Source organism: Malus domestica, chromosome 15, assembly GCF_042453785.1.
Source record: "Malus domestica chromosome 15, GDT2T_hap1".
Taxonomy (NCBI): domain Eukaryota; kingdom Viridiplantae; phylum Streptophyta; class Magnoliopsida; order Rosales; family Rosaceae; genus Malus; species Malus domestica.
The window spans coordinates 34,408,982-34,436,612 of record NC_091675.1 but is presented as its reverse complement, the minus strand read 5'-3'; the positions used below and the strand labels follow the sequence as shown (position 1 = coordinate 34,436,612).

Below are 27,631 nucleotides of genomic sequence, written 5' to 3'. Positions count from 1 at the left end.
CTACTCGGTCGCCACACCTTCAACAGCCGTAACACTCTTAGCAACGGCATCATCCAGCGCTTCACCCCCGGCTGCCCCAGTCTGGGCACTAACTTCTCCAACTACTTCACCAATGGAAGCCTTAAAAGTAAAAGCAAGCAAGTCTTTCGGAGAAATAGATAAGGTCTTAAAACCTCAAGCCCATCATTCTCACCCTTCAGCTGCTCATTCTTCTTAAGCAGACTAACACAGACGCGCTGCAGCTCATCCACTCCCTTCTTAGCATAAGCAGCGAAACGAAGCTCAGAAATTGCAAGCTTAAGATCTTGAATCTGAGGCGAATCAATCTCAGCAGAAAAGGGAGCAGGCTTTGGCGCCACTTTAGCAGCAGAGTCCACCTTACCACTCTTCATAATAGCAAGTCTCTACAAAGGTGAACCGGACTTGGCTCCCAAAGAACGTCCTGGTACAGACTTCGGCACTAGGGGCATGATAAAACCTTTACGCTGAGCAATCTTATCCACAATTGTACTAGCCATTCTCAACATGGAAGACGCCACATGCTCAGATCTAGCAGCCTTATTTTTCTTCCCATTAGAAGAAGTCATGTCAATCACATACCTCTCGGTAGCAAGCGGACCCTCATGAGCAGCAGAAGAAGTCTTCAGTTTTTTCTTAACTAGGCATCTCATGAGCAGGCGGGGAAGATCTCTTCTTTCCATCTTCATTCATAGTAAGCTCCACGACAACGATCAGACGAGCCAATGCATCTGCCTTGATCCTCTTTACCTCATCTTTCTGGAGCAGCCCACATTTTTTTCAGCAAAGAAGACTAAGCAGCCAACGATATTCATGGTACTCAGCATGGGAGCTCAACCCAGCATTCCAGCAGGCAGAAGGCCTGCATGCCCAACATTCCAGCAGCCCATGAGACCCGCAATCTCCTTATTTCTCTCAATCGCCAGCCTGGCCCGAGTCAGGTCCAAGAGCCCAAAGGACATGAGCCATACGGCTCGCCTAACACTGTGCCCTAGCGCCACAATCCTCGACCCCAGCTGCACAAGCTGCCCTTGGCTCAAGCCAAGCCAAGCTGCCCAAGCAGTGGTCCCTGCCACGACATCTCCTCAGCTCATGCCGAGCCAGCTCCTGGCCCCTGCCAGCCGACGTGCCGCACCACCCCAACGGCTACCCCGCAATAGCATTATCCAAGAATAAGGCAAGAAAAATTAAATTTTTCTTACATTGGTGCGGCACGAAGAAGACGAAGAAAGCAACAAAAGACGGTCCTTTGCACGGGCAAGATGTAGAAGATTGCTAGAGGAGGGGGAACAAATATCCTCTAAGCTATCTCTCTCTTGTAGGGTAGAATAAATCGCTCTCCAAAGTTGATTTAATAACCCACTTAAGGTGGACTTAAATAGGCTTTGAGAGAAATTTATTTCCCTTTCCTAGAAGGATCTAATTTCCTATTAAAGAGAGAATCTACATCAAAATAGGAAGCAGTCCTAAGTTTCTTAAAGCAAGAAAATCTCTACACCTGCCGCCCTTTTCTGCGAGCAGCCCAACAGGTGTGGGGGCATTTGTGGAGCCAAAAATATTCACAAGGCGACACGTGGGTTTTTTGGACAAAAAGGAAAAAAATACCCTTGCAGTACAACGAGGTTCCTACGCGCAAGCAGCGGGCAACCCTCTTTCAACCAAGACAGAAGTGCCCAAAATAGGTAACAATTCAAAGTCCATCTCATCAAATCCTTTCTACAAGGTAATTCCCAAACACATTCCTTTTAAATTATGTTAATTGGCTAATTAATGGGTTTATTGCCTAATTAACCCATTAATTCTCAATTAAACCATCCATTATATCCAAATAACCACAAAATACAACCAATTCAACCCTAAAACATCACATGGCCGGCCATCCCCTTAAGCTTTCTACCTTCCCTATCTTTTCCCACTTTACTACCCCAATTAAGCTAGCTAATTGATTCTATAACCATCCATTTATTCCCTTTATGTTTAATTAGCAAATTTATCATAATAAATTGGCTAATTAAACCTAAATTAAACCTAAAAACCCTAGCCACCTCCTATCCCTATAAATATACTCCCATTCTCACCAAAAAGTTAATTCCAACACTTTGGCAAAAATCTCAAAATTCTCTAAACACTCTTTCTCTCTAAATTCTAACTTTGGCATCGGTGGTTCTTCGGCCAAAGCCCCCCCCATTCATTGTGGGCGCGTGAGGCTCTTGGCCTTAACCTAAGGTGTTAATTGTTTTGTAGGTGCAAAATCGTCCAAGATCGAGGAGGAAGAAATTTGCATCCACAGTAATATGATTTGGAAATTTATAGGAAAACTTAGATAGTTTCTTCTTCGTTTCTTTTCACCGCCTTTGAGCTCTGCATTTCAAAAACATTTGACTACAGTAATCAGCCTAGATATCTAGGGTCCGAACATAATCTATCAAAATACGATTGAACACTTGTGCGTAAAAGCAAAAACTATGCTTTCAACGTTGAGAGCAAAGCCATTGCTGCTTCTGCTGCTACTGCTGATCTTCAACGTTGAGGACGACCGACCCTCTCTGCTTCTCTATTGATCTCGCCGGCCAATTTTCAATTGGGCTGTGGTATTTGGGTTTTCTCCGAACGGCGAAAAACTCGAGACGAGCTTAGTGGGATAGGTGAAGCGAGTAAGATGAAGCAGATGGGAGGGGTAAAACGAGGAAGATGTGGAGACGCAAAGACGTTGAGATTCCGTCCCTCTACCACTATGATTGCGGCTGTGGAGTATGGCTGTCAAATGTGATGTGATTATTAAAGATTAGGTTTTTTTGGGATTAGATGGTGAAAATATTGAAAAGGGGAGGGGTATTTTTGTCCAAACAAATATAATAATATAAGTGAAATAGAATCCAATGGTAAAGATTTAATCTCACATAAATGAGATTAAATCTATGGCTATTGTTTAAGTAAGGTTTTTTAATTAATGTAGAAATCTGAAACATATAAAAAAAATATACAAATGCTCGTAATGACAAGCTTTACAATTTTCATGAAAGACTCAACTTCGAAATAAGTCACTATAATCACATAAACTATAGATCTAAATTTAACCATTGATTGTCGTTTACATTTATGCTCCATTCTTCTCACCAAATTTTGTTTTTTTTGGATTTTCTTTTTAGAAAACATGATCTCTTCGAAGATGCAAGAAGATGAACGGTTCGGATCATTGATATTACTTTCAGAGTTTTACAATTAGTGAAAATATAGCTCGAAGTTTATAAAGTCTCTAGAAATTATATAACATCAACTCATATTTTAGTTAACCATAAATATCGGAATGTCATATCAACGATTTGAACCATTCATTTTTCTACATCAACTTAAAGATCACTTTATAAAAAAGAAAATCTAAAAAATGAAATTCGATGAGTAGAATAAAGCGTAAACAACAATGGACGGTTAAATTTAAATCTAAGGTTTACGGATTATGGTGTCAGATTTCGGAGTTGACCCCTTCACGAAAGTTGTAAAGCTTGTCATTATGAGTGGTTATATATTTTTTTTACATTTTTCACACTTCTACAATAATAATTATTAATTTTGCAATCAAATAAAAAACACTATTCATGAGATTTGGAGGATTTTAAAAATCTAAACAACCATGTAACCATCGTTTAAGTGTACATAATGCAATTACGAGCGTTTATATTTGCTTTCACATTTTTCAGACTTATATTAATGATTATGAATTTTATTTATTTTGAACTCCCTTAAAATACTATTCATGAGGGTTTGTAAGGTTTTAAAAATTCAAACGATGATATACCCATCCTCAAAGCGTAGAGGATGCAATTACAAGCGTTTGCATATTTTTTTTCACATTTTTCGCACTTGTAAATTAATTATTATCATTTTTTAATGTGTTTGGTATTTTAAATTACTTGATATTTTTATTTTTAATGTGTTTTTTAATTTTTTTAATCTCACTTTTTTCCTATAGTATACTATAAAATAAATAAATAATTTTAAAATTTTAAAAATTATATAGAATAATAATACAATTATAATTAATAAACAATATACACATATCCAGTAAATCTATTGTAGTTTATAGTAATTGTTTTAATAGTTTAAAAAATTAAAATCATCAAAATAACTTTTTTCTTATCGTGTCGAAATAGGTTACCCGCGTGTCATTATCGTGTAAACCTGTTCAGGACCCGTTATTATTGGGTTCTTATCGTGTGACCCGATAACGACCTGATTAGTTATCGTGTTGACCTGAAACCCATTATTTTCATGTCGTTTACATGTTATGTTAACGTGTCGTGTAAGAAATTGACACACCCCGATCCTAGAATCAAGGCGTGCTGGCCGTCATGTGAGCGTGACGTAGCCCAAAAGTGCGACACGGAAGCAAGATATAATAGAAATATGAAGGAATTTAAAACGACCACTAGCAGTAATAACCTACTAGCATAAAAGAGTGAGTTATAAAGTAAAACACACGAATTCAGAAAGTAGGTATCAAGTGCAGTCAAGTAGGACTATAATTAAAAGTGCAACACCCGCAGGTGAGTCCTACATGCAGAACGTCTGTCAGAACGCCGAAAAAGACCTCGTGAGCCACCAACTGCTAACTAGAACCTGGAGGGGCGCAAAACAAAGATGAGTGGGTCAGTAAAACCAAAGATTTTCCAAAACATTTCATTTAAAACATTTCTAACCCCTCACCGTAAAACCTGTATACTTTCCCAGAAATATAGTATCTAAACATATAGATATATCACCAAAAGCTCAAATCCCAATCCTTCAACGCTTTTCAGAAAGAATATGCCATGCCATGCCAAAATATAGTATGAATGCATCAATATAAATCAGGTGAAATAATAAATCAACCGGAGACCCTACAATGGTCCTGTATGGCTGATTCTATAGCTCAATATCCCACTCAGTCGGAGTCACCACAGTGACCTATACGGCCCTACTCTGCACGTCACTCGGAACTACGTAAGGTAGTCTGTACGATGAAAGGTGTAAGAATACGCTCTAGTGCTTCTCTCATCAATCATCGGCGCGCATAACTAAGGTCACCCACTAGTCGGAATCACACCTAGTGATCTATACGACTGGCATGTCGAAACCTTCACATGGTCTATGCGACATTCACCTACTTGGATCCAAGGCGAGCGTGCGGTGTGGTGAATAATATAAGCACTAACACCTAGGGTGCAGGTTATGAGCTTCCAATGCAATTCACATAAAAATAAATCGTATGAATAATGTAAAAACTCACCTGTGCGTCCACCGCATCAATTCATATATATATGCATCAATTATCAATTCAAATATCTCATCGATTGCATGCATGGCATTTTAAAACATATTTTCATATAAATGCATTTTCTGGCAAAAACAGTAGTATATAGGTAATACGAAAACAAAACTGCCCACTCACTGGTAAGTCGATGGGTCATAACCCCGATGACGTCCCTGGATGCGCTCGTCCTCGGGATAGGTGTCACCTATATGCGAAACAACTATAAAAACATTAATTAAAACATATAACCAACAATTCGAAATAACTTCTCATACGGTGCTCAATTTGGGTATATGAATATACCACATTGACTTACTCGACGTCACGGACGTCGAGAAATTTTTGGGCTTGTCACGTGCCCCCACGCGCCGTGGGTGGCACGGACCTACGCGCCCCCACATGCATCTTCTTCCTCAGCCAGTCGCCGGACTGGTTTTTCCGGTGGCCGGATTCCGGCGAATTTTGTAATTGCTTGTTCTCCTTCGTTTCTCAACCGTTTTCTTCGAATTTTATATCAAAATGAAGCCCTAAACATGTAGTTTCATGCTATACTACTTTAAGGCTCTAAAAATCACGAAATCTCATCAGAGAAATCCCACGAAAACCGGCCAACTTTGAACGTGGTGATCCCGACGTCTAAAACTTCCAAACGAACGTCCCCGAGCTTCCTTAGAACCTCACAAAGCTCACTGTGAGGTTGGATTGTCCTAAAAATCAACCAACACAAAGTTCATGAATAGTGCGACATTCGGTCCTCGAGTTTTCAACGTGAAAACGAAGGACTTCTTACCTGAAAATGGTATCTTTGAGTTCGTAGGACACTCACGAACACGATGGTGCTAATCTCCACTTCGATCCATGAAGTTTTGAAGGGTTTTGGTCTTGTTCGTACAGTTTGAGGGTGAGAGAGTGAGAGAGAGTCGTGAGGGAAGAGAGAGAAGACACGGGGGAAGGAATGAGAAGTGTCATGTGTGTGTGGGTGTGATCCATCCAAAAATAACAAGTCCAACTCACATCCCTAGCCACACAAACATACATATCACTTTAATAAATCAAACTTAACCTTATCTTTCCAATCCAAGATAGTCATTGGTTCCTCATCATACGTCAAATCCGGATTGATCTCTAGCGGTTAAGGAGGGATCACATGTGAAGTATCAGAAATGTAATGTCGAAGCATAGAGACATGGAACATATTATGAACCTTAGATAACTCCGGAGGCAACTCCAATCTGTAAGCAACTTCACCAATCCTCTCAGTGATCTCATAAGGCCCTATGTACCTAGGACTTAACTTTCCTCTCTTTCCAAATCGTACCACACCTCTCCAAGGTGACAATTTCAAAAACACCCAATCACCCACATCATACACTCGATCAGTAGCATGTCTATCTGCTAAACTCTTCTGTCGATCCTGGGCTGCTTTCAAGTTAGACTTAATCACCTGAATATTTTGAGTAGTCTCATCCACAATCTTCGGGCCTTCCAATACTCTTTCACCAACCTCTGACCAACACAATGGCGTACGACACGCCCTACCATAAAGTGCCTCAAATGGTGACATACCAATGCTCGACTGAAAACTATTATTGTAGGCAAATTCCATCAAGTCCAGGCGATCATGCCAGGAATCACCAAACTGTAACACTGAAGATCTCAACATATCCTCCAACGTCTGAATAGTCCTCTCTGATTGCCCATCAGTTTGAGGATGATAAGCAGTGCTGTAAAGCAATTTCGTACCAAGAGCTTCCTGAAAAGCTACCTAAAATTTAGAAGTAAAACTTGGGTCTCGATCAGAAATAATATTCACTGGAACTCCATGATACTTCACAATCTTCGTGATGAACAACTTAGCCAATTTATTCAGAGGATACTTTTCCCTCACTGGAATGAAGTGCGCTGACTTGGTAAGTCGATCCACAATCACCCAAACACCATCGAATCCATTTCGTGTATGAGGAAGCTTATACACGAAATCCATAGTTATATTTTCCCATTTCCACTAGGGAACGGGAAGTGGCTGCATTCGTCCAAAAGGCTTCTTCCTTTCTGCTTTGACTTGCTGGCAAATAATACATCTACTTACATATTCTGCAATTTCCCTTTTCATACCCGGCCAATAGTAAAATGGTCGAATGGTATGATACATCTTAGTTCCTCCTGGGTGCATCGCATAAGCTGAACAATGCGCTTCATCCAAAATTTCCTTTTTTAATTCCTCATTATTCGGTACATACATTCTGTTTTCCTGCATAAGCATGCCATCTGATTCTCGAATCCTGAGGTCTTTCTTTTTTCCTTCATTTCTTAATTGAACCATTTCTTGAATTTCTTCATCCACCATCTGAGCTTCGAGTATACGATCAACCAAAACTGGCCTGACTTGAAAACTAGCAAGAAAAGCTTCGCTTCGATCTTCCAACTCCAACTTTACTCCACTTGCCCTCAGTTCTGCAAGAAGGGGAACACGACAGGCATATAAAGCATTGAGTCGACCTTGAGGTTTCCTACTCAGTGCATCAGCTACCACATTAGCACGACCAGGATGATACTCAATAGTGCAATCATAATCACTTAGCAATTCCATCCACCTTCGCTGATGAAGATTAAGATCATGTTGAGTAAATAGATACTGGAGACTCTTGTGATCAGTGAAGATCTTACACTTCTCACCATATAAATAATGCCTCCAAATCTTCAAGGCAAAGACAATGGCTGCCAATTCAAGATCGTGAGTAGGATAATTCCTTTCATGATTCTTCAACTGTCGAGAAGCATAGGCAATCACTCTATTATGCTTTATCAAAACACGTCCCAAACCATTCAAGGAAGCATCACTGTAAATCTCAAAATTACCGCTATCATCAGGAAGCACCAATATTGGAGCATGAGTGAGGCAATATTTCAATTGCTGGAAACTCCGCTCACAATTCTCATCCCACTCGAATTTAACATTCTTCCTGGTCAACTTCGTTAACGGCAAAGCAATCATAGAAAAATCCTGAACAAACTGTCGATAATAACCTGCCAAACCAAGAAAACTTCGTACCTCAGTGACGGTTCGAGGTTGTTCCCAATTCTCCACTGCTGCTCTCTTTTGAGCATCTACTTGAATTCCTTGTGCCGATACAACATGCACAAAAAATGCCACTTCAGTCAACCAAAAATGACATTTACTGAACTTGGCATACAACTGATGTTCCCTCAATTTCTTTAATACCAAGTTAAGATGTCGAATATGATCTGCCTTAGACTTAGAGTATACCAGAATATCATCAATAAAAAAAATGACAAATTTATCAAGCTATTGCTGGAATACCTCGTTCATTAGCCTCATGAAAGCTGCAGGCGCATTAGTCAACCCAAATGGCATAACCAGAAATTCATAATGTTCGTAACGGGTTCTGAAAGCCGTCTTAGGTACATCTTCATCTTTAATCTTCAACTGATAATAACCAGATCTCAAATCAATCTTAGAGAATACACACGCACCTTTCAGCTGATCAAACAAATCATCGATGCAAAGCAATGGATAACTGTTTTTAATCGTTACCTGGTTCAATTGCCTATAATCGATGCATAATCTCAGAGTTCCATCTTTCTTTCTCACAAATAATACTAGAGCTCCCCAAGGTGACGAACTAGGTTGAATGAAACCTTTATCAAGTAATTCTTGTAACTGAATTTTCAATTCTCTCAACTCAGCTGGAGCCATTCTATATGGAGTTAAAGATATAGGATCTGTACCTGGAAGCAAATCGATAGAGAATTCCACATCTCTGTCTGGCGGCAATCCCGGCAAATCATCAGGAAATACATCAGGATAATGCCTGACCACACCAACTTCTTCCACACTGCTAGGAACAACATCGTTTAACACCACATGTGCTAAATATCCTTAGCAACCCTTCGATAATAACTTCCTTGCTGTTATGGCAGAAATAACGCCATGTCTCACCCCACTTCTTTCACCCACAAAAGTAACCTCAGGTAGTCCAGGGCGATAAAAAGTAACTGATTTCCCATAACAATCAATATGGGCACGATTATAATGCAACCAATCTGCTCCGAGAATCACATCAAAATCCACAATATCTAACGGAATAAGATCAGCTGGCATAACTACGCCCTCTACCAACACTGGACACCCAAGATACACACTATCAACATAACACTTATCTCCTCTAGGCATGGCAAACTCTAAATCAAATCCTAGAGGTGAAGGGTGAGGTTGAGTCATTTAAGCAAACGTATGAGAAATCACAGAATGCATAGCACCACAATCAATCAAAACTCTAGCAAAATGACCAAGAACATTCAACGTACCCATGATCAAATCTGGATGGTTCTGAGCATCTTGCAGTGAGATGTGATTAACACGCCCCTGAACTTGCTGTCGTCCACCACGACCTCTGTTGCCTTGATTACCTCGCCCCTGAGAAGTACGTCCCTGGCCTGACTGATTGGACTGCCTAGATGATTCTGCACCACCAGCAGCAACTTCCCTTTGACGGGGCTGACCTCCTTGATGCCATTGAGATCCACCAGCTGGCATGGAAGAATAAGAAGAATAACCCCCAAGGTCTTGGGAATACCCACTCATAAAATAAGGGTCCTGGGAATACTGATTCGGTCCGGAAGCATAAGGAGCAGCATCACCCTGGCAGTGGTAAGCACCACCACGACCCGACTGGCCATAACTGCCTGGTCCAAAGATCTGCTGAATCGGCGCTGGAGGTGGCATAGTGGTCTGCTGAGGTCTTTGCTGACCCTGGGGACACTGAGAAGCCCGATGTCTCATTTGTCCACAAGTATAACAAGCACCACCACCTCTCCTGCACTCACCATGATGACGAAAATTACAACGGCGGCACCACGGAGCACCAGAACCACCAGCACCATCGAAATCCCTTTGCGTCTGAAATCTGGGTCCACCAGAAAATCTTCCACCACATCTCCTTGGGCCAGTAATACTATATCCTCCACTAGAAGAACTCGAACTCGCTCCACTCTTCTTAAAATTCTGCGTCTTACGAGGTCCCGGAATGGAGATACCCTTACCTTTATCATCTTTCTTCTGACCATCATCCTTGCCCTCGTCATCCTCACTGTCACTAGGAAGATTGTCGGAGTCCTCCATCCTAACCAAAATCTCGAAAAACTCATGATAATCGACGCAGAGAAGTGCACTGGCAAAAGTCCGCCATTTTCTCTTAGTTCCCAACTTGAAACGTCGAAGCATCTCTACCTGATTACCAGCTGTCTCAGGGTCATAACGAGACAAATCAGTAAACTTTATGTAGTACTCATGCGCTGACATATTCCTCTGCTTCAATCGAGTAAACTCCTGCTTCTTGCGATCAATGTACTCTGGAGGGACAAATCTTTTCTTGAAATTCTCTTTAAATACTTCCCAATCAGCTGCCATTTCTGGGGACATAAACTGAGTTTGATTCCTCCACCAACCTGCTGGCTCTCGACCTAAAAACCAGGTAGTGGTCTCAACCCACCTATTAGCAGGAAAGTTCCCCTGACTTTGCATCACCTGAAACGTCTTCTCAATATGGTCTAGCCATTTCTCTGCCCCCTCGTGACCCTCATTACCCATAAAACAATCCAATTTCAAATTGTACATAGTCTCCAGGGGTGTCCTCTGAGGAGAGGGAGGAGGACGAATTGCATTCTGAAAAGCCTGGGCCATTGCTTCCCCTAACTGAGTAATATCAGGGAAATTAGGTTCAGAAGTACGGCGGGATTCCCTACGTTCCCTACGAGGCGGCATAAATCTGACAGAAAACATCAAAAGATCATTAGAGCATTAACAATTATACAGGACTGCAACCTAGGCTCTGATACCAAACTGACACACCCCGATCCTAGAATCAAGGCGTGCTGGCCGTCACGTGAGCGTGACGTAGCCCAAAAGTGCGAAACGGAAGCAAGATATAATAGAAATATGAAGGAATTTAAAACGACCACTAGCAGTAATAACCTTCTAGCATAAAAGAGTGAGTTATAAAGTAAAACACACGAATTCAGAGCATAGGTATCAAGTGCAGTCAAGTAGGACTATAATTAAAAGTGCAACACCCGCAGGTGAGTCCTACATGCAGAACGTCTGTCAGAACGCCGAAAAAGACCTTGTGAGCCACCAACTGCTAACTAGAACCTGGAGGGGCGCAAAACAAAGATGAGTGGGTCAGTAAAACCAAAGATTTTCCAAAACATTTCATTTAAAACATTTCTAACCCCTCACCGTAAAACCTGTATGCTTTCCCAGAAATATAGTATATAAACATATAGATATATCACCAAAAGCTCAAATCCCAATCCTTCAACGCTTTTCAGAAAGAATATGCCATGCCATGCCAAAATATAGTATGAATGCATCAATATAAATCAGGTGAAATAATAAATCAACCGGAGACCCTACAGTGGTCCTGTACGGCTGATTCTATAGCTCAATATCCCACTCAGCCAGAGTCACCACAGTGACCTATACGGCCCTACTCTGCACGTCACTCGGAACTACGTAAGGTAGTCTGTACGATGAAAGGTGTAAGAATACGCTCTAGTGCTTCTCTCATCAATCATCGGCGCGCATAACTAAGGTCACCCACTAGTCGGAATCACACCTAGTGATCTATACGACTAGCATGTCGGAACCCTCACATGGTCTGTGCGACATTCACCTACTTGGATCCAAGGCGAGCGTGCGGTGTGGTGAATAATATAAGCACTAACACCTAGGGTGCAGGTTATGAGCTTCCAATGCAATTCACATAAAAATAAATCGTATGAATAATGTAAAAACTCACCTGTGCGTCCACCGCGTCAATTCATATATATATGCATCAATTATCAATTCAAATATCTCATCGATTGCATGCATGGCATTTTAAAACATATTTTCATATAAATGCATTTTCTGGCAAAAACAGTAGTATATAGGTAATACGAAAACAAAACTGCCCATTCACTGGTAAGTCGATGGGTCGTAACCCCCGTGACGTCCCTGGATGCGCTCATCCTCGGGATAGGTGTCACCTATATGCGAAACAACTATAAAAACATTAATTAAAACATATAACCAACAATTCGAAATAACTTCTCATACGGTGCTCAATTTGGGTATATGAATATACCACATCGACCTATTCGATGTCACAGACGTCGAGAAATTTTTAGAAAAAATTTTGGGCTTGTCACGCGACCCCACGTGCCGTGGGTGGCACGGACCTACGCGCCCCCACGAGCGTCTTCTTCCTCAGCCAGTCGCCGGACTGGTTTTTCCGATGGCCGAATTCCGACGAATTTTGTAATTGCTTGTTCTCCTTCGTTTCTCAACCGTTTTCTTCGAATTTTATATCAAAATGAAGCCCTAAACCGTTTTCTCAACGTCCAAAACTTCCAAACGAACGTCCCCGAGCTTCCTTAGAACCTCACAAAGCTCACTGTGAGGTTGGATTGTCCTAAAAATCAACCAACACAAAGTTCATGAATAGTGCGACATTCGGTCCTCGAGTTTTCAACGTGAAAACGAAGGATTTCTGACCTGAAAATGGTATCTTTGAGTTCGTAGGACACTCACGAACACGATGGTGCTAATCTCCACTTCGATCCACGAAGTTTTGAAGGGTTTTGGTCTTGTCCGTACAGTTCGAGGGTGAGAGAGTGAGAGAGAGTCGTGAGGGAAGAGTGAGAAGACACGGGGGAAGGAATGAGAAGTGTCCCGTGTGTGTGGGTGTGATCCATCCAAAAATAACAAGTCCAACTCACATCCCTAGCCACACAAACATACATATCACTTTAATAAATCAAACTTAGTTCATTTCCAAAAACTTAGGAATGTATGTATTTAGACCAAAAATGTATGTCTCACACACATACCTTAGTACCCGCTAAGGGTACTTTCATCATTTCACGCTCCCGATATGAAAATCTCGAGACGGGCTGTGACAGAAATTGCCAAGTCTACTCCAAAGTAGGGTCCTTTCTTTCTAATAGTAAAGACGTGTGTGTACGGGTGCGGGGAGCTACTAGTTAATAATAAATTAATTTTTTTCAATCGCTCTTCGTTACGTAATTATTATTAGCTCATTGTGTTTCATAACTTAAATTCCCAGTCTCAAATAATCATAGTTATAAAATTTAAAACCAATACGCAAGACAACCTAAACCATGTATGTAGAGGTGTCCTAACTTGTGGAGATTTGTGACACCGTTTGTTGTTAAGATTACACAAAAACATTTTTCTTTTTAGAGAATAGGCAAAATGTATTCGTGCCATGATCACTACTGTATAATATTATTAATTCACATGTTATAATATATATGAGGTAATACTTGTAATAATATAAGTGGACTCACTAGAAACTTACAGAAATCATATGCAACAATTTCAGTAATAGAAATAAAGTTTACCTAAGGTAGAAACCTAATACAATTTTGCTATGGATAACCTAACTCTGCTATGGATAACCTCGCTTACAAGTGGGTCACATATAGTCAAGGGACTCGAGTAAAACTGCGGGCCAACACCGAGGATCGATCATTTGCATGCGCAGAAAGTAAGCCATCTTTATGACACAAAAATTATAATACAAGACTACCAGTTAATGAATTTATTTTTTTCAATATCCAACTAGTATTATGACAATTGTTGTTCTAAGTTGTGTTTTTAACACATTGAAAATCTCTTCTTTTTTTTTTTTTTTTATGACTGATGTTGGTCTGAATGTGGAAGAGTTAGGAACCCATACAATCGATCTGTTTCCTTTTTTCATTTCCTCTTCCTATAAGATACTCCTTCACCGTGGATACTCATATTTTGACTATATATGCGCATTAATGCTTACAAACATTAAATAAATAAAAACATTAGTCAAGCTTCTTTTTTTTTTTTTTTTTTTCTCTCTCTCTTTTTTGTTCGTGAAAACAGTAGTCGAGGTAGACAAGGCATATTGCATGTTCTGTTGACCTCAAGCATTTACAAGCCATGTGCTATAAAGTATAAGGAATCAAAATGTTTCATCAACAACTATAGTTGATTCAGTTCAGATTTTAACTCAATTCATTTCATATTCCCGCGAATAGCTTCGAGCCAAACAAATATTCATCTCGTGAACTCGAACAACATTTATTAATTTCTCTCCCTAATAAGTATATGAGTTCATACAACAAATATGGACTAATAATTCAAAACATAAACTATATAAGTGCGTGAATGTGACTATATATATATATATTATGGATAGTAGGTTAGTATATATATGTGACCTATGTGAGTGATTCTCGTGTACTCTTTTATTCTGGATTCCGCCGACCACCATCGTGAATGGCTTTGCAGCTTAACATGTGGCTCTTGATGTGTCCCCACGTATCAAGGCACAAGCTCTGCCTGGTTTCCAAGTGGCGACATCTGATACCTGTCTGTGTCTGATAGAAAACCCAGCCAATTAGGCTGACGGAAGTAGCATCAGGGATGCTTGGGCACACGAGTGGTGTCTGGACTTGGATTGTCTGCCCTCGTTTAGGTGCCCTTTCCGTGCCCTCCTGTTTTGTGTGGTCACGGTTAAGCCATGTTAATATTTTATATTATTTTTTTATAAAAATAATAAAACAAAAAAAAATAGTAATATAAAATGTTGACGTGATTTAACCGTGACCACAAAAACAGAAGGGCACGAAAAAAGCACAGAAATTGAAGGGCAGACAATCCAAGTCCGTGGTGTCTGGGTTGGAACACAACAGCGTGCATGGCTATTGTCCCTAGAGAATGGAACGCATAGAAGCCAGGGCCTATGTGTATGTGCTTCGGACACGTCGGTTCCGATGGCGTTTAGGGATCCGTGGATGTTTCTTGTTTGGTAATCTAGACGGCATACATGTTTCATTTTATTTGCTTATAAAAATGGATAACTAAAAAAAGATGGTTTTAGTTACAACGAAGTTGATTTTATTTTTATTATGATTTGTTAAAATAAGATGTTATGCAAGAAGAGTTTACTCAAACAGTTTCATAAGATTCAAATTAATTTGTTATTGTTTCTGAGTTTTGGTTTGGTAGCCACATAACTATGCTGCAATCTAGAATTTAATCTACTTTTTTTTTTGGTCGAATAGAATTTAATCTACTATATATTAATATTTCGATAACATATTGATCTCACTATAAATATCATTTATGGGATGCTATTTTAGAAAATGATTATTTTGAAAGTGTTGTACAATGACTGTGACTGTCCACATAAAAGTATGTGGAAGATGAAAGAATGAAAGTTAAGATTGTTAGCTTAAATAATATAAGTTTGGGTTTCACTATCTTGGTATGTGAATTTTTCTTCATAAAGTTAAAAAGGTGTCGGATGAAGGCCTTTATATATAAAGGTTGTATCCTCAGTACAACAAGAAAAATCAAAAGTAGAAAGTGAATACCAATCTTCCTTCCATATTTACTTGCATACAGTGTCAGTGTGATACATTGCTCCTGCTCCAATTTGATCTCTATCAATGGTTTTTTCTCTCACTTTTGCCTATTTATAATACATTATTAGCATGGCTCTCTAACCTTAATCAGTTTTCATTTTCTTTGCCAAAAAATGTTTACCTTAAGAATATTATTGTTCCTCTGTCTTCTCTTTCTCACATTCTTCGTGATCCTACGCCACCACAAAGAAGAGCTACTGCTACCATGCATTCTCCTAGTCCTCAATTTAATATTTACTTATATTTTCGATTTCTTATCTGGTGTAGCTCCTAATTACTAGCCCAGTGTTTATTTATGTTAATTTTTCTGCAATTTTAGATGGTGAATGCTCTATTGTTGTGTAGCAATAGAAGCCTGCATCTTTAATTTTACTGCTACTTGAATGGTGCGGTATAATCACCCATTCCTCACTACATTATTCTAACGAGAGTGGTGAGTACAATCACCCTCCTCGTTAATTTTCTTTCTTTCTAGTAGTAATACTCGATACTGATGACAATGCCTGAGTAGTAAGTATTACTATCTATCTAACAATTTTTAATGAATGTCTAAATTAAGTTAATCTCGAGCTTGAAGCTTCGAGTGCTTATCATTTTGGCCTGAAGTTCAAAAAATGAAACACTTGTAAGAACCAGAAGTTCTATCACTACATTCATCCGGAATCCATATTATTGCAAGTTGTTTCATTTTTCTTTTAGAAAAAGAAGGTGGCAAACTTTTTTTAGAGTTTGATTTGTTGCCATTGACATACTGGAAAGACCTACCTTACCTGGATTGTGGTACCAAGATCTATCTTGAGGCATGAAATCTTGGGGACACCATTTAAGGAGGGAGACATTGCATCTTTCCAAGGTCGGGCAAAAGACATGATCTTTCTTCGTCGCCATATCCATGAGGGACTGAAAAGAGAATATTTGACGGTTGAAGGCCCATTAGCTCTTTAGAATGCATTACGAGAGAGATATAAGCACTAGAAAACGATGATTCTCCCAAAAGCTCATTATGACTCAACACACCTGCGAATCCAGAATTTTAAGTCAGTCGTTGATCATGCCTCTAGTTTGTTCATGTAGCAACAATATAGAGAGCGTGGTTTTACATAGTACAACCAGCTAATATCAATACTTCTTGTGGTTGAGTAGAACAATGAGCTCCTGATGAAAAATCATCAGTCCCAACCAAGTAGATTGGTGTGATTCCCAGAAGTGAATGCTGCTTCCCTTGAGGCGAACACCACCTCTTCTCATGGCAGTAAATATAAATGAGGATGTGGATACAAGCAAGGTTGATGGAATGGAAAGGGTACGAACCATGATGTTCAATTTTACAACCAAGATCCAAAGCATAATCCAAATATGAGCTTTAAAAATGTAAATCATTGCAGTGCTAAAGCTCATATCATGAATGAGTCTGCCATAGGTGTGGTGGCAATGGGCATTGGGTGCATACATGTCATATCCTGAAACATCTTTTGGATCTTTATCAAGCTTCTCTCAAAGGAAAAAAATGTCGACATTAATTTCATTGACCAGGCTGATCCTATATATGTATATATCTGATCCAATGCTCGATTTATCAAGTCAATCAAACACAACCCATTTTGGATATTTCCGACTTTGTTGTGGGAATGGGGAATGAAATTTATAGGTCCGATTAAATCATTTTTATTTTTAATGTGCTCTTGTTTTTGTTTGTACCATACTTGACCAATCCCGAAACTACTGAGCACCGGTTAACGTTATACTGTCAAGGACCCAGAAGAGTTTTCCTCCAACCAGGAGGCCAATCACAGTGTGACATGTGTCGACATCAAAAGCCAATCATAGCGCGACACGTGTCAACATCAGAAGCCAATCACAACACGACACGTGTCAATGTTAGAATGAAACTAGAAACTCTCTTCTATAAATAGAGATCATTCTCTCACAATTAATATCATTTGTACTAAATCATTCACTTGTACTCATTAAAGGATAGCTTGAACCTATGTACTTGTGTAAACCCTTCACAATTAATGAGAACTCCTCTACTCCGTGGACGTAGCCAATCTGGGTGAACCACGTACATCTTGTGTTTGCTTCCCTGTCCCTATCCATTTACTTACTTATCCACACTAGTGACCGGAGCAATCTAGCGAAGGTTACAAACTTAACACTTTCGATTGTACCAAAGTCCTCGCTGATTTTGTGCATCAACATTTGGCGCCGTCTGTGGGAACGACACTTATTCCCACTTTGTTCAGCTTTGTCAAGCTGATTTCCACCATTCGTACACTCTCTTTTAACCAGGCATCCCTCTCCAACATGGGGAGCGAAGGAAGCCACAGCACACAGAATGAAACCCCTCTTGTACCTAGTACGAAGCAATGAAAAAAGTAAGGAAAGAGGGTTGCTCTTCAAGCTAAAGTTGATGAGCTAGAAGCTCAAAACAACAAGATAGCAATGAAGAATGAGGTCCTCTAGGAGCAGTATCAAAAGCTCTTTGAGACGCTCCATGAAACTAGGCGTACTCAAACACACGAGCTCGTTGCCCTTGTAAACATCAACCGTCATCTGGGCGCCCCCTAACACGGAGGGTCACCTTCTTTCGACATGGGTATCCCTGATGAGGAGCGAGCTAATCATCAAAATATTGATCAATATGAGACTTCTCTCAACCCAACTGCTTCGACCCGAAGCAGGAGAAGTGGAGGAAGACACCTCCTTATAGAAGGGTTAGAAGGATCGAAAGCCGTTTATCGTGACTGCCGAGACTTCCTAAAGCAACGTCGAGAGAATCATCTCAACATATGCTCGAAGATCAATGACCCAAGGGTTTCTGAAAGACTCGGTCCCCTCTTACGACCCAGGCCAGTTACCAATCTAGGGAAGGAACGACATGTCCTAGAGGAACATAAAGGTTCAGGGGACTCTGAGGTATTCCGACAGACTCAACCTAGAAGTCAGTACGGCGAGTCCAAGGAAAAATCACACGCCCTTGCTCAAACTTTCCTACTTCCAAGAGGCGATGGAGACTTACGAAAGAAAATCCTAGTGGTACATGACTCCACTCAGGATCCTCTTGTCCTACAGCTCATTGAGGAAGTAAACAAGTTGAAGGCCGAACGTCAGGCCGAGATACCTGACTGGAACCAACCCAGGCCTGGCCCTCTCATAAGGAGGATCGTCGACACCCCCTTCAAGCGAAGACAAAACAAAAGCTTGGTTTACAACTCTATACTGGAAGGGAGGACCCAATTGAACACCTTAACCGCTTTAAGTCCACCATGGCATATCAGATGCACACCGACGAATAGCGATGTCTTCTCTTCCCCTCCACCCTCTTTGGTGGAGCTATAAACTGGTATTGCCGTCTTCCACCTGAGACAGTAGACTCATTTGAGGAATTGAGGAAACTGTTTGTCTCTTAACACATCTTCCAGACCGATCGCTTGCATTCTGCAGATGACTTGTGCACTATTCGCTAGAAGCCGAACTAGTCACTATAAGAGTATGCTGGTCGTTTCAGCTATGAGTATTCTCGCTGCACTAAGGCAAATGACAAGACCGCCCTCAAGGCCTTCACAGCAGGCCTACGTGATTGTTTCTTCAAGTACATGATCAATGCCAACACTTGGAAGACTTACTCTAAGGTGATGGCACAAGCTTACAACCATGCCTCCGCTGAGGCAAGGACATATCAAGGGAAACCCCCCACAACCACCCCTTATCAGCAAGTAAGGGGTGGAAGCCAGATCCAACCAAATGAAAAGACCTCGACCTTCCAAACGGCAGCGGTGCCTCCTCCTGCCTTACTTAATACTTTGCCAAGTCAACATACATATCAATCTCAGGGTAAAAGGAAAGATTTCCATCCTCACCAGTCTCATTTTAGTAAAAAGAGTAAGGGACACTACCTCGATAACCAAGGGTATCGCCATGATAATCCCCGACCCCAGGCAGTCAACACAGTGGGTCAAGCACGTGTCAGGACAGCCCCTACCCCGAGGTATGAGGCATACACACCTTTGAACGCCATATGCGTGGCCATTTACCCCAGCATAGCACACCTGATACCAAAGCTAAAGCCAAGGCACCCGGATTACAAGCCCACGAAGAACACGGGCACGTTTTACTGCTACCACGAGCATAACGGCCATGACGGCGAAAAGTGTATCACCCTTCGTGATCATATTGAAGCTTTGGCACGTGAAGGAAAAATTGATCAATTCCTCATTCACCCTCTAAGGGGTAACCGTAACCAACGCCAGGTGAATGTGATATATTCCATAAGTGGTGGCATACCCATATCTAAATCTTCCAACAGGGCCATGAAAAATAACAAACGTGCTTAAAGGTGTGGCCACCAAGTGTTTCACGTGGAAGACATCAGGGGAGGTAAGCATCAAAAGCCTAACTGGGATCCAATATGTTTTACCCTGAGGAAGAAAAAGGTATCATCTACCCTCACAACGACCCACTCATCGTGGAAGCTCACATAGCCAACTTTGAAGTACGATGAATCCTGGTAGACACGGGGGCTTCGGTCAATATCATGTTTGCTGAAGCTTTTAAGGCACTTAATGTAGCTGAACACTTGCTCGATCGCTCGATTTCCCCTCTAATAAGCTTCTCCGGTGATATCGTGCAACCTTTGGGGAGCATGCACTTACCTTTCACCATTGGTAAAGGCCCTTACACAGCTACCATTACCACTAACTTCCTGGTGGTTGATTGCCCAACGACATACAATGTCATCTTCGGACGCACATGCATCAATGATCTCAAGGCCATGGTATCCACACATATATTATTGATGAAATTTCCAACCCCCTATGGCAATGGTTACATCAGAGGAGATCAACTTAGTGCACGATCATGTTACAACACTTCGGTCAAACAATAGCACCTGCCTATGCCCAAGGAAACCTTTTCTATACATGACCAAGTCATAAAGACCAGCCCAGACGAAGCCAACTTGGATTTTCACGGTGGCAATAGTCAACCCGACGATCTTTGAGATGACTCTTTCACCCAGCAAGCACAACCCGCTGAAGAGTTTGAGAAGATCTCTATCTCAAAAGATTATCCGGATCGCATGGTGAAGATTGGCACCACCTTGTCACCACCCATTCGGTTGATGCGTAAAATAAGTTAACACACAAAATTAAACCCTCTTTTTATCAAATGTAGTAAAGTATGTAAGTAGGGATCGTTCTAGGCCGGGGATTATGAGGGATTGCTAAACACTTGAAAACTGACTTAAAAACATAAAAACAAAATTTAAAACACTAAACTAGACTCAAAGAATGCAAAACTATACTTTAAAATACTTAAACAAACATAAAACTCAAAACAGCAACCTAATGACTCAAAACTGCCTGAAAACCACTTTCTGGGCAGTTTTGAGAACCTAACAAGAACTTGGACGAAGTTGTATGAAAACTTGAATCAAAACACTTAGAAACACAAATCAAAACACTTTCTAACTAATCTAAGACTTCAAAATAAAGGGGGATTTGTTTTGGACGAAAATTGAAAACAAAACAGAAACTTTAAAACAAAATAGATTGTAAAACGTTTTTGGATGAAAATGATGGATAAAAGGCTAGTTAGGAGGTTCTTCTCCACACATGACACACTTGCAAACAAAATGATTTTCAGTTGTTCTTTCAATAAATTATGAAACTCAACACCCCAAGTTAATTAGATACGCTTAAATTAACCTTCAAGTTCTCCTTAAGTTAATGAATTGGATGGAAAAGCGCATACAACAATTCAAAGCATTCCTCAAAGGTTCCTTACGTGATGAGCACAATAAAGATACAATCAAGAATCATGAAGCACAATGAGAACTATAAGTGTTGACGAGGCATTCGTTACTATGATAAGCATGAAACTAGTGCCAAGAATTCATTCAACGCGATCGTTTTCAAGCGACCTTCACTACTTGTGATTATAAGATTGTAACTATTAGGTGAAACTCCCTCATAATCTAGCATCATATTCATGCATGAAAACTAAGCGTGCACTCTCAATCAACATACACAAATAAGTTATCAATCAAGTAGATGAACGAATTGAATCCGCAACTTATGAAATAACAACTGAATGTAATCAAATCATATTGCAAGCATGTACATGGTTTCGAATCACCCCCCAACTAAGGGGGGTTTAGTTCCTCATACTCACAAAGCAAAGATACATAAAATTAGACATTAAAATCAAAGGAAAGAAAACACCTAAAATGCTCCAACTTGGTAGCAAGTGCATCCAAGATTCCTCATTTCCCTTGCTTGCGGCATGAAGCTTGTGGACAGATTTTTGGTTGGATTTATGGTGTAGAATGGATGGGGAATTTTGTGGAAGGGTTTAGGGTGAGAGTGGAAGAGTGTTTGATGGTTGGGGAGTGGTAGAGAACTAGGCAAAGAGGGTGGAAGAAGGTGGAGTGGCTGTTATGTTTTCTAGGCACTAGAATGGTGTTTTTGGGGTGTTTTGCTTCCTAGGGTGTGTATGGACGAATTTCTGTGATAAAATGATGAATATGGGGGATTGTCCTTTGGCCAAGGGGTGTAAACATGTATTTATAGGCCCCAAAAACCTTAGAAAATCAGGTTAGGTTAAGGATGAAATGCATGGCAATTTGTGTGTGTGGTGTGCAATGGTCCATGGGTGAAAATGAAGTGATGATGCAAAGTGTGAAGGGTAAAATGGAGTGGTCTTGTAGCTAGGGGGCATGAATGATTGTGTACATTGCATAGAGATGGAAATGGAGGTGAAAATGTGTCAATAAATGGGTCAAAGGTGCAGCAACATGTGGTACACAAGGCATGGGATTCCAAATGTGAATGATGGAGCATCAATTGGTGCATGTAATGGATGTAAATGTTGTCTAAAATCTAATGAGTGAAGGGAACAAGAGGTATCAAGCAATTGAGTGTAATAATTAAATGAATTGAAGCATGAAATTAGAAATTATGTAGGGGACAAGAGTGATCAAGCATGGCATGGAATCCAAAGGGAATTCTATGTGGTTTGCATGGCAAGGAATGCAAGTTGGGGTGACAGATTTTTGGGCTATTTTCTTCATCTTTTGGACCATAATTCTTCATATTCTTGGCCTCTTTAGTTCTCAAATTCGTCCATCCACTTGGCCCATGCATTTGCTATCCATTCCAAGCCCGAAACATGCTCCAAAGGCCTCCAAAATGCATCTTCTTGCATACTTTGTACTTAGAGTCTGAAAACACACGAAAATGACTTTAAACATTAAAATAACTAAGGAAACACGACATAAATGCACAAGAACAAGCCAACTAAGTCGCATAAATATGCTCCTATCAAATTCCCCCACACTTAGCTTTTGCTAGTCCTCGAGCAAAACAAAGAAATAAAACGAAACAAAACAAATAAAACACAACCTAAACCTTCCAACATTTGCCTCAGGGATTTCCAATGCACATGACATGTTAAAAATCATTATCCCCACAGATTTGAGTCATCTTCACACTTAAGCACGTACTTAATCATAGTCACCACTTACTTGTTCACAATTAATCGATTAAAATAACGTTTTTGATGTAGTAACATGCCTTAGAGAAATCACTCAATTCCTTACAAGATATGCACTCAATTTTCACTCAGATTTTCTAACTACACACCCTATACTAGTTATATGTGAGAAGATTGATGTAGATATGAAAACGAACGCTCACATATATGTATCACAAAGAAAGCAATTTCTGGAGTTAATAAGCATGTTTAGATATGATCTCATGAATGGAATGCTACTACTTAGATGCGAGAACCAGTGACACCATATGCTCATACCAAATTCAAACTCCACATATTGAAACGCATGACACTCAAGATGAAGCTAAGGGTTGTAACGGGGCTTGGGGTGATGGCTAACAAATGAAGGATAAGGATAACAATCGTTCTTAAAGCAATAGCAAGTAAAGTAATGAAATTGAAACTGAGAATTCACTTAGATTGCAGAAATCAGCTTTTAGACACGAAGGGAAAATTCAAGCAATAATTAGGGCCGAATTCTATGTTTTGGACCCTTTCTTCAACAAGCAGCACTTTAAAACTTTTTTTTTTTTTTTCAACTCTTCTTTTCTTTTCAACAAGCATAATAACTCACACTTCCCCCACACTTGTTTTCTGCCATACATTAATCAAAAGAAATTCAATTTGAATCATGTTTTACTATGCTTCAAGAACAAGGGTATGGATGGTCCTAAACTAGGCTAGGTAAGGATAATGTGGTTTAACAAAGAATGTAGGCTATTAAGGCTCAATGGGGTTAACTTAAACATATAACGATATGGGATACATGGCAGTTTGGCTTTGGTGGTGGTAACTACACAACTTCATCTTGAATATGTTTTATGCAAATCAATAGCATGCTTTGAATGAAATAGGCATGAGTTCTAGCATTTGGAACTAAATGATGAAACGCCTTCTAAGTAATAGCCAAGCAAAGAATAATGAGATCATGCAACGACTTTAGAAAACAAGAATGCACAGATTTTAACTCTCCAAATAAACGTTTAAGCTCAAGTCTCACAAGGTTGTAGCATTAGTTTGAGTTCTTTCCTTCAAGCATGTTACAAAAACTAATTTTTTCTTTTATGATTACATGTGATTTCATAAGTTATAACCACAACCACGCATAAATAAAGAGTAAATCAAACTTTCATCCATGTTTATAACTCTCTTTAACAGTCATGCAATTACAAACCGAATCCTCATCATTGTGTTGGAAGGTACCCTAAGACACAAATAAGCGCACAAAAACAACTCTTTTTTTGGATTTTCAAAAAAAAAATTTCAAATTTTTATGAATTTTCGGATTTTTTATGTCAAAACACACTGAAAAACTCCAAAATAGCTTAAAAAAATACTTAAAACAACAAGGAACAACACTAGAAGTAATGGGTGATAAATTTCTACGAATTTCATGCAAAACAATGGTTACCCCCCCCACACTTAAATCAAACATTGTCCTCAATGTTTCAAGCATATACTCACACAAAAAACAAGCAAATAATAAACGACAAATAAACATGACAAATATGGCAAAGTAAAAACCAGACAGAGTAGAGTTTAAGAACGCAAATCTGGTTTTGGAGATAGTTGATCTTGTTGACTTTCCACAGCTTTGATCTTGAACTGGATTGGAATTGTACGGCGAAGCTTTGCTCTTTGGTGATGTTGCAGTTCCTTATTTGTTCTCCAAGCAAATGTGGCAGCTTCTCTAGTTCTTCAGCTCGGACTCCTTGTGCTGGGTTGATTGTACGAGCTGCATTCTTCTCTGCTTGTTTCTTCTGTACGTTGTCTCCACATGCTGCTGGTATCATTTTCGCTTGCCTTATCTGTTCTTCAGGTAGATGTGGCAGCTTCTTTGGAAGTACATCAGCAGTGGAAGACGAGTACTCGAGAGCAATTTCTCCATGTCCTGCAGGTTAGAACAAAGACAAGGAAAAGGACATGGAGAATGCATGATATGAGATACTCTTGCTTTCAACCTTTATGATATGAAATACTTTTGCTCTGGATGGGTTGTTTGCAGGGGTATCCCAGGGAATGAGAAATACAGAGTGACTTGAGATGGTGTGTTGGAAATACATTCTCGGAGATGAAGAAGTGCTGAGAGGGTGTGCCTTTGCTGTGGAAGGCGAAGGTAGATACTTATAGGACTTTTCTTCACAACCGAAACTATTCCCTCACTCATTGTCGGCAGCCGGTGGATGGATGAATAGTACAAATTACGCGCTTTCTGACAAAGCTGCCCGTAATTTCCGCAAAGCTGCCAGTTGCATGTGACGAGTGACGACACGTCTGGACAATTTGATCTTTTGAAATTCGGTGTTCGGCTCGTGGTTTCTGAGCAAGCCCATTTTTTGAGAAATGAAACGCCTCTTTTGAGAAAAGAATCCGACTTTTGAGAAAGGAGCCCCGACTCTTCGATTTGCGAGATGACACTTCTCTGAGGAGCGCCTATTTGATTTCTTCTTTTTATAGAGGCGTTAATTTTGTTCCACAACACACTTGAGCTCCCTCCTGTAAACACTCCCTTCTTGCACTTGTTTAATCTTGATCAGTCCTCCTCTCTTCTTTCTTCACCACCTCTGAAAATGTCTGGCCATTCCGATCGTCGTTTTGACTTGAACATTGGTGAAGAGGCAGCTCCGCCTTCACCAGACAACATATGGCGCCCATCCTTCATATCCCCTACCGGTCCCCTCACCGTTGGGGATTCGGTGATGAAAAATGACATGACCGCTGCGGTGGTGGCCCGGAACCTTGTCACCCCCAGAGATAACAGACTGCTCGCTAGACGGTCTGATGAATTGGCGGTTAAGGAGTCTCTGGCTCTTAGCGTGCAGTGTGCGGGTTCTGTGTCCAACATGGCCCAACGCCTATTTGCTCGAACCCGTCATGTTGAATCGTTGGTGGCTGAAATACAGAGTCTCAAAGAGGAGATTAGAGGACTCAAGCATGAAAATAAACAATTGCATAAGCTTGCACACAGTTATGCCACAAACATGAAGAGGAAAATTGACCAGCTGCAGGAAAATGATGGTCAGATTTTACTTGATCACCGAAGGTTTGTGGGTTTGTTCCAACCGCATCTGCCTTCGTCTTCTGGGGCGACACCGCGTAGTGAAGCTCCAACTGATCAACCTCCGATACCTCCTCCTTCCGTGGCCCCACCGACTATTGAGACTCCGCCAACTACTGCAACTCCGCCGACTACTACGACCTCTCCCAAGCAGCCTTTGTGAAGGCTCTTCCTCTTGTATTATGTTATGTTTCTTTATTTCCCAGATTCCTGTTCATTTCATGAAGTTTAATGTCAAAAATCCTTTGCATATTTGTTAATATTTCAAAATAGAAAGTCATAACCAAAAATAATTAAATAAACAACAAAAAAAAAATGACAATCATGGCAAAATAGAAATGCAGAAAAGTGAAGGTTTTTAGAAATGCAAAACTGATTGTAGAGCGATTCATAGATCTTCCTTTTTTGAATACATGGGTTGCCTCCCAAAAAGCGCTTTCTTTAACGTCTTGCAGCCGGACGATACCTCCCGTCACATTCCCCTAGGTTCCATGGAAGTGATCTTCGAATGGAAGGTGATACTTGAAGTGATCCGGCAATGGTGTAAATTCTAGTATGGGTGCCTGAATCATCAAAATCAACAAGTTAGTGGAAAACGTATGTAAAATTGGAGAAGATGACTTACTTGCTTTGTCCGACAAGAACTCAATGACAAACACCACATTTTTGAAAGTTTCAGGGATATTGGACTTGGCCAGATTGAATGTGATGGTTGGGACTTGTCCCATGTCATAAAATTCAACTTCTTTAGGAATGGTTGTCTCAAGCACATCCTCTTTGATGCATTCTAGACATTCCCCATCCACTTCTTTCTCTTGATTCTTTGGAAAGGTTTCAAAGATGCCTTTCTCACCCTCTTCTTCCTTGGATTGCATGATCCTACAAGGAATAAAGACATTTAGTGGAACGGGGTCAGGACGAATTGAATTTGGGCTTACCTTGGTTGTAGTGGACTGCATAGAGGGCATATGGGGCTGCGGCAAGGGTGTTGGGGCTAGGGTAGGCTGCAGCAATGGTGGTTCTTCCTTTGCCGTGGCCTTGTTATCCTCCTCTTCTTCGAGCAGTAACTGTTCATCCATGTTTTGGCTTGGTTTGGACATCTTGGGTTCATCTCCAACCTCTATGCCACTTTCCAAGTTGATAGCTTCAATAATTTCAATAGTTGAGTCAGTTACTTCACTTTGTTCTTGCATTTGCCCCATGAATTCCGCGATCTCTCCCAT

At 40.4% G+C, this 27,631-nt stretch overlaps 1 protein-coding gene across 1 annotated transcript; it reads right to left on the bottom strand.

Moving 5' to 3' along the window:
* On the bottom strand, nucleotides 1-27,631 carry LOC139191876 (uncharacterized). The gene is made up of 11 exons (XM_070812904.1): nucleotides 27,347-27,631; nucleotides 18,921-19,018; nucleotides 9,638-11,097; nucleotides 9,232-9,523; nucleotides 9,059-9,165; nucleotides 8,865-8,968; nucleotides 8,631-8,756; nucleotides 8,361-8,522; nucleotides 8,100-8,279; nucleotides 7,629-7,907; nucleotides 1-120 (listed from the first exon to the last, which is right to left on the bottom strand). Exons 1-11 carry the CDS (start codon nucleotides 27,629-27,631, stop codon nucleotides 1-3), a joined length of 3,213 nt encoding a protein of 1,070 aa, XP_070669005.1.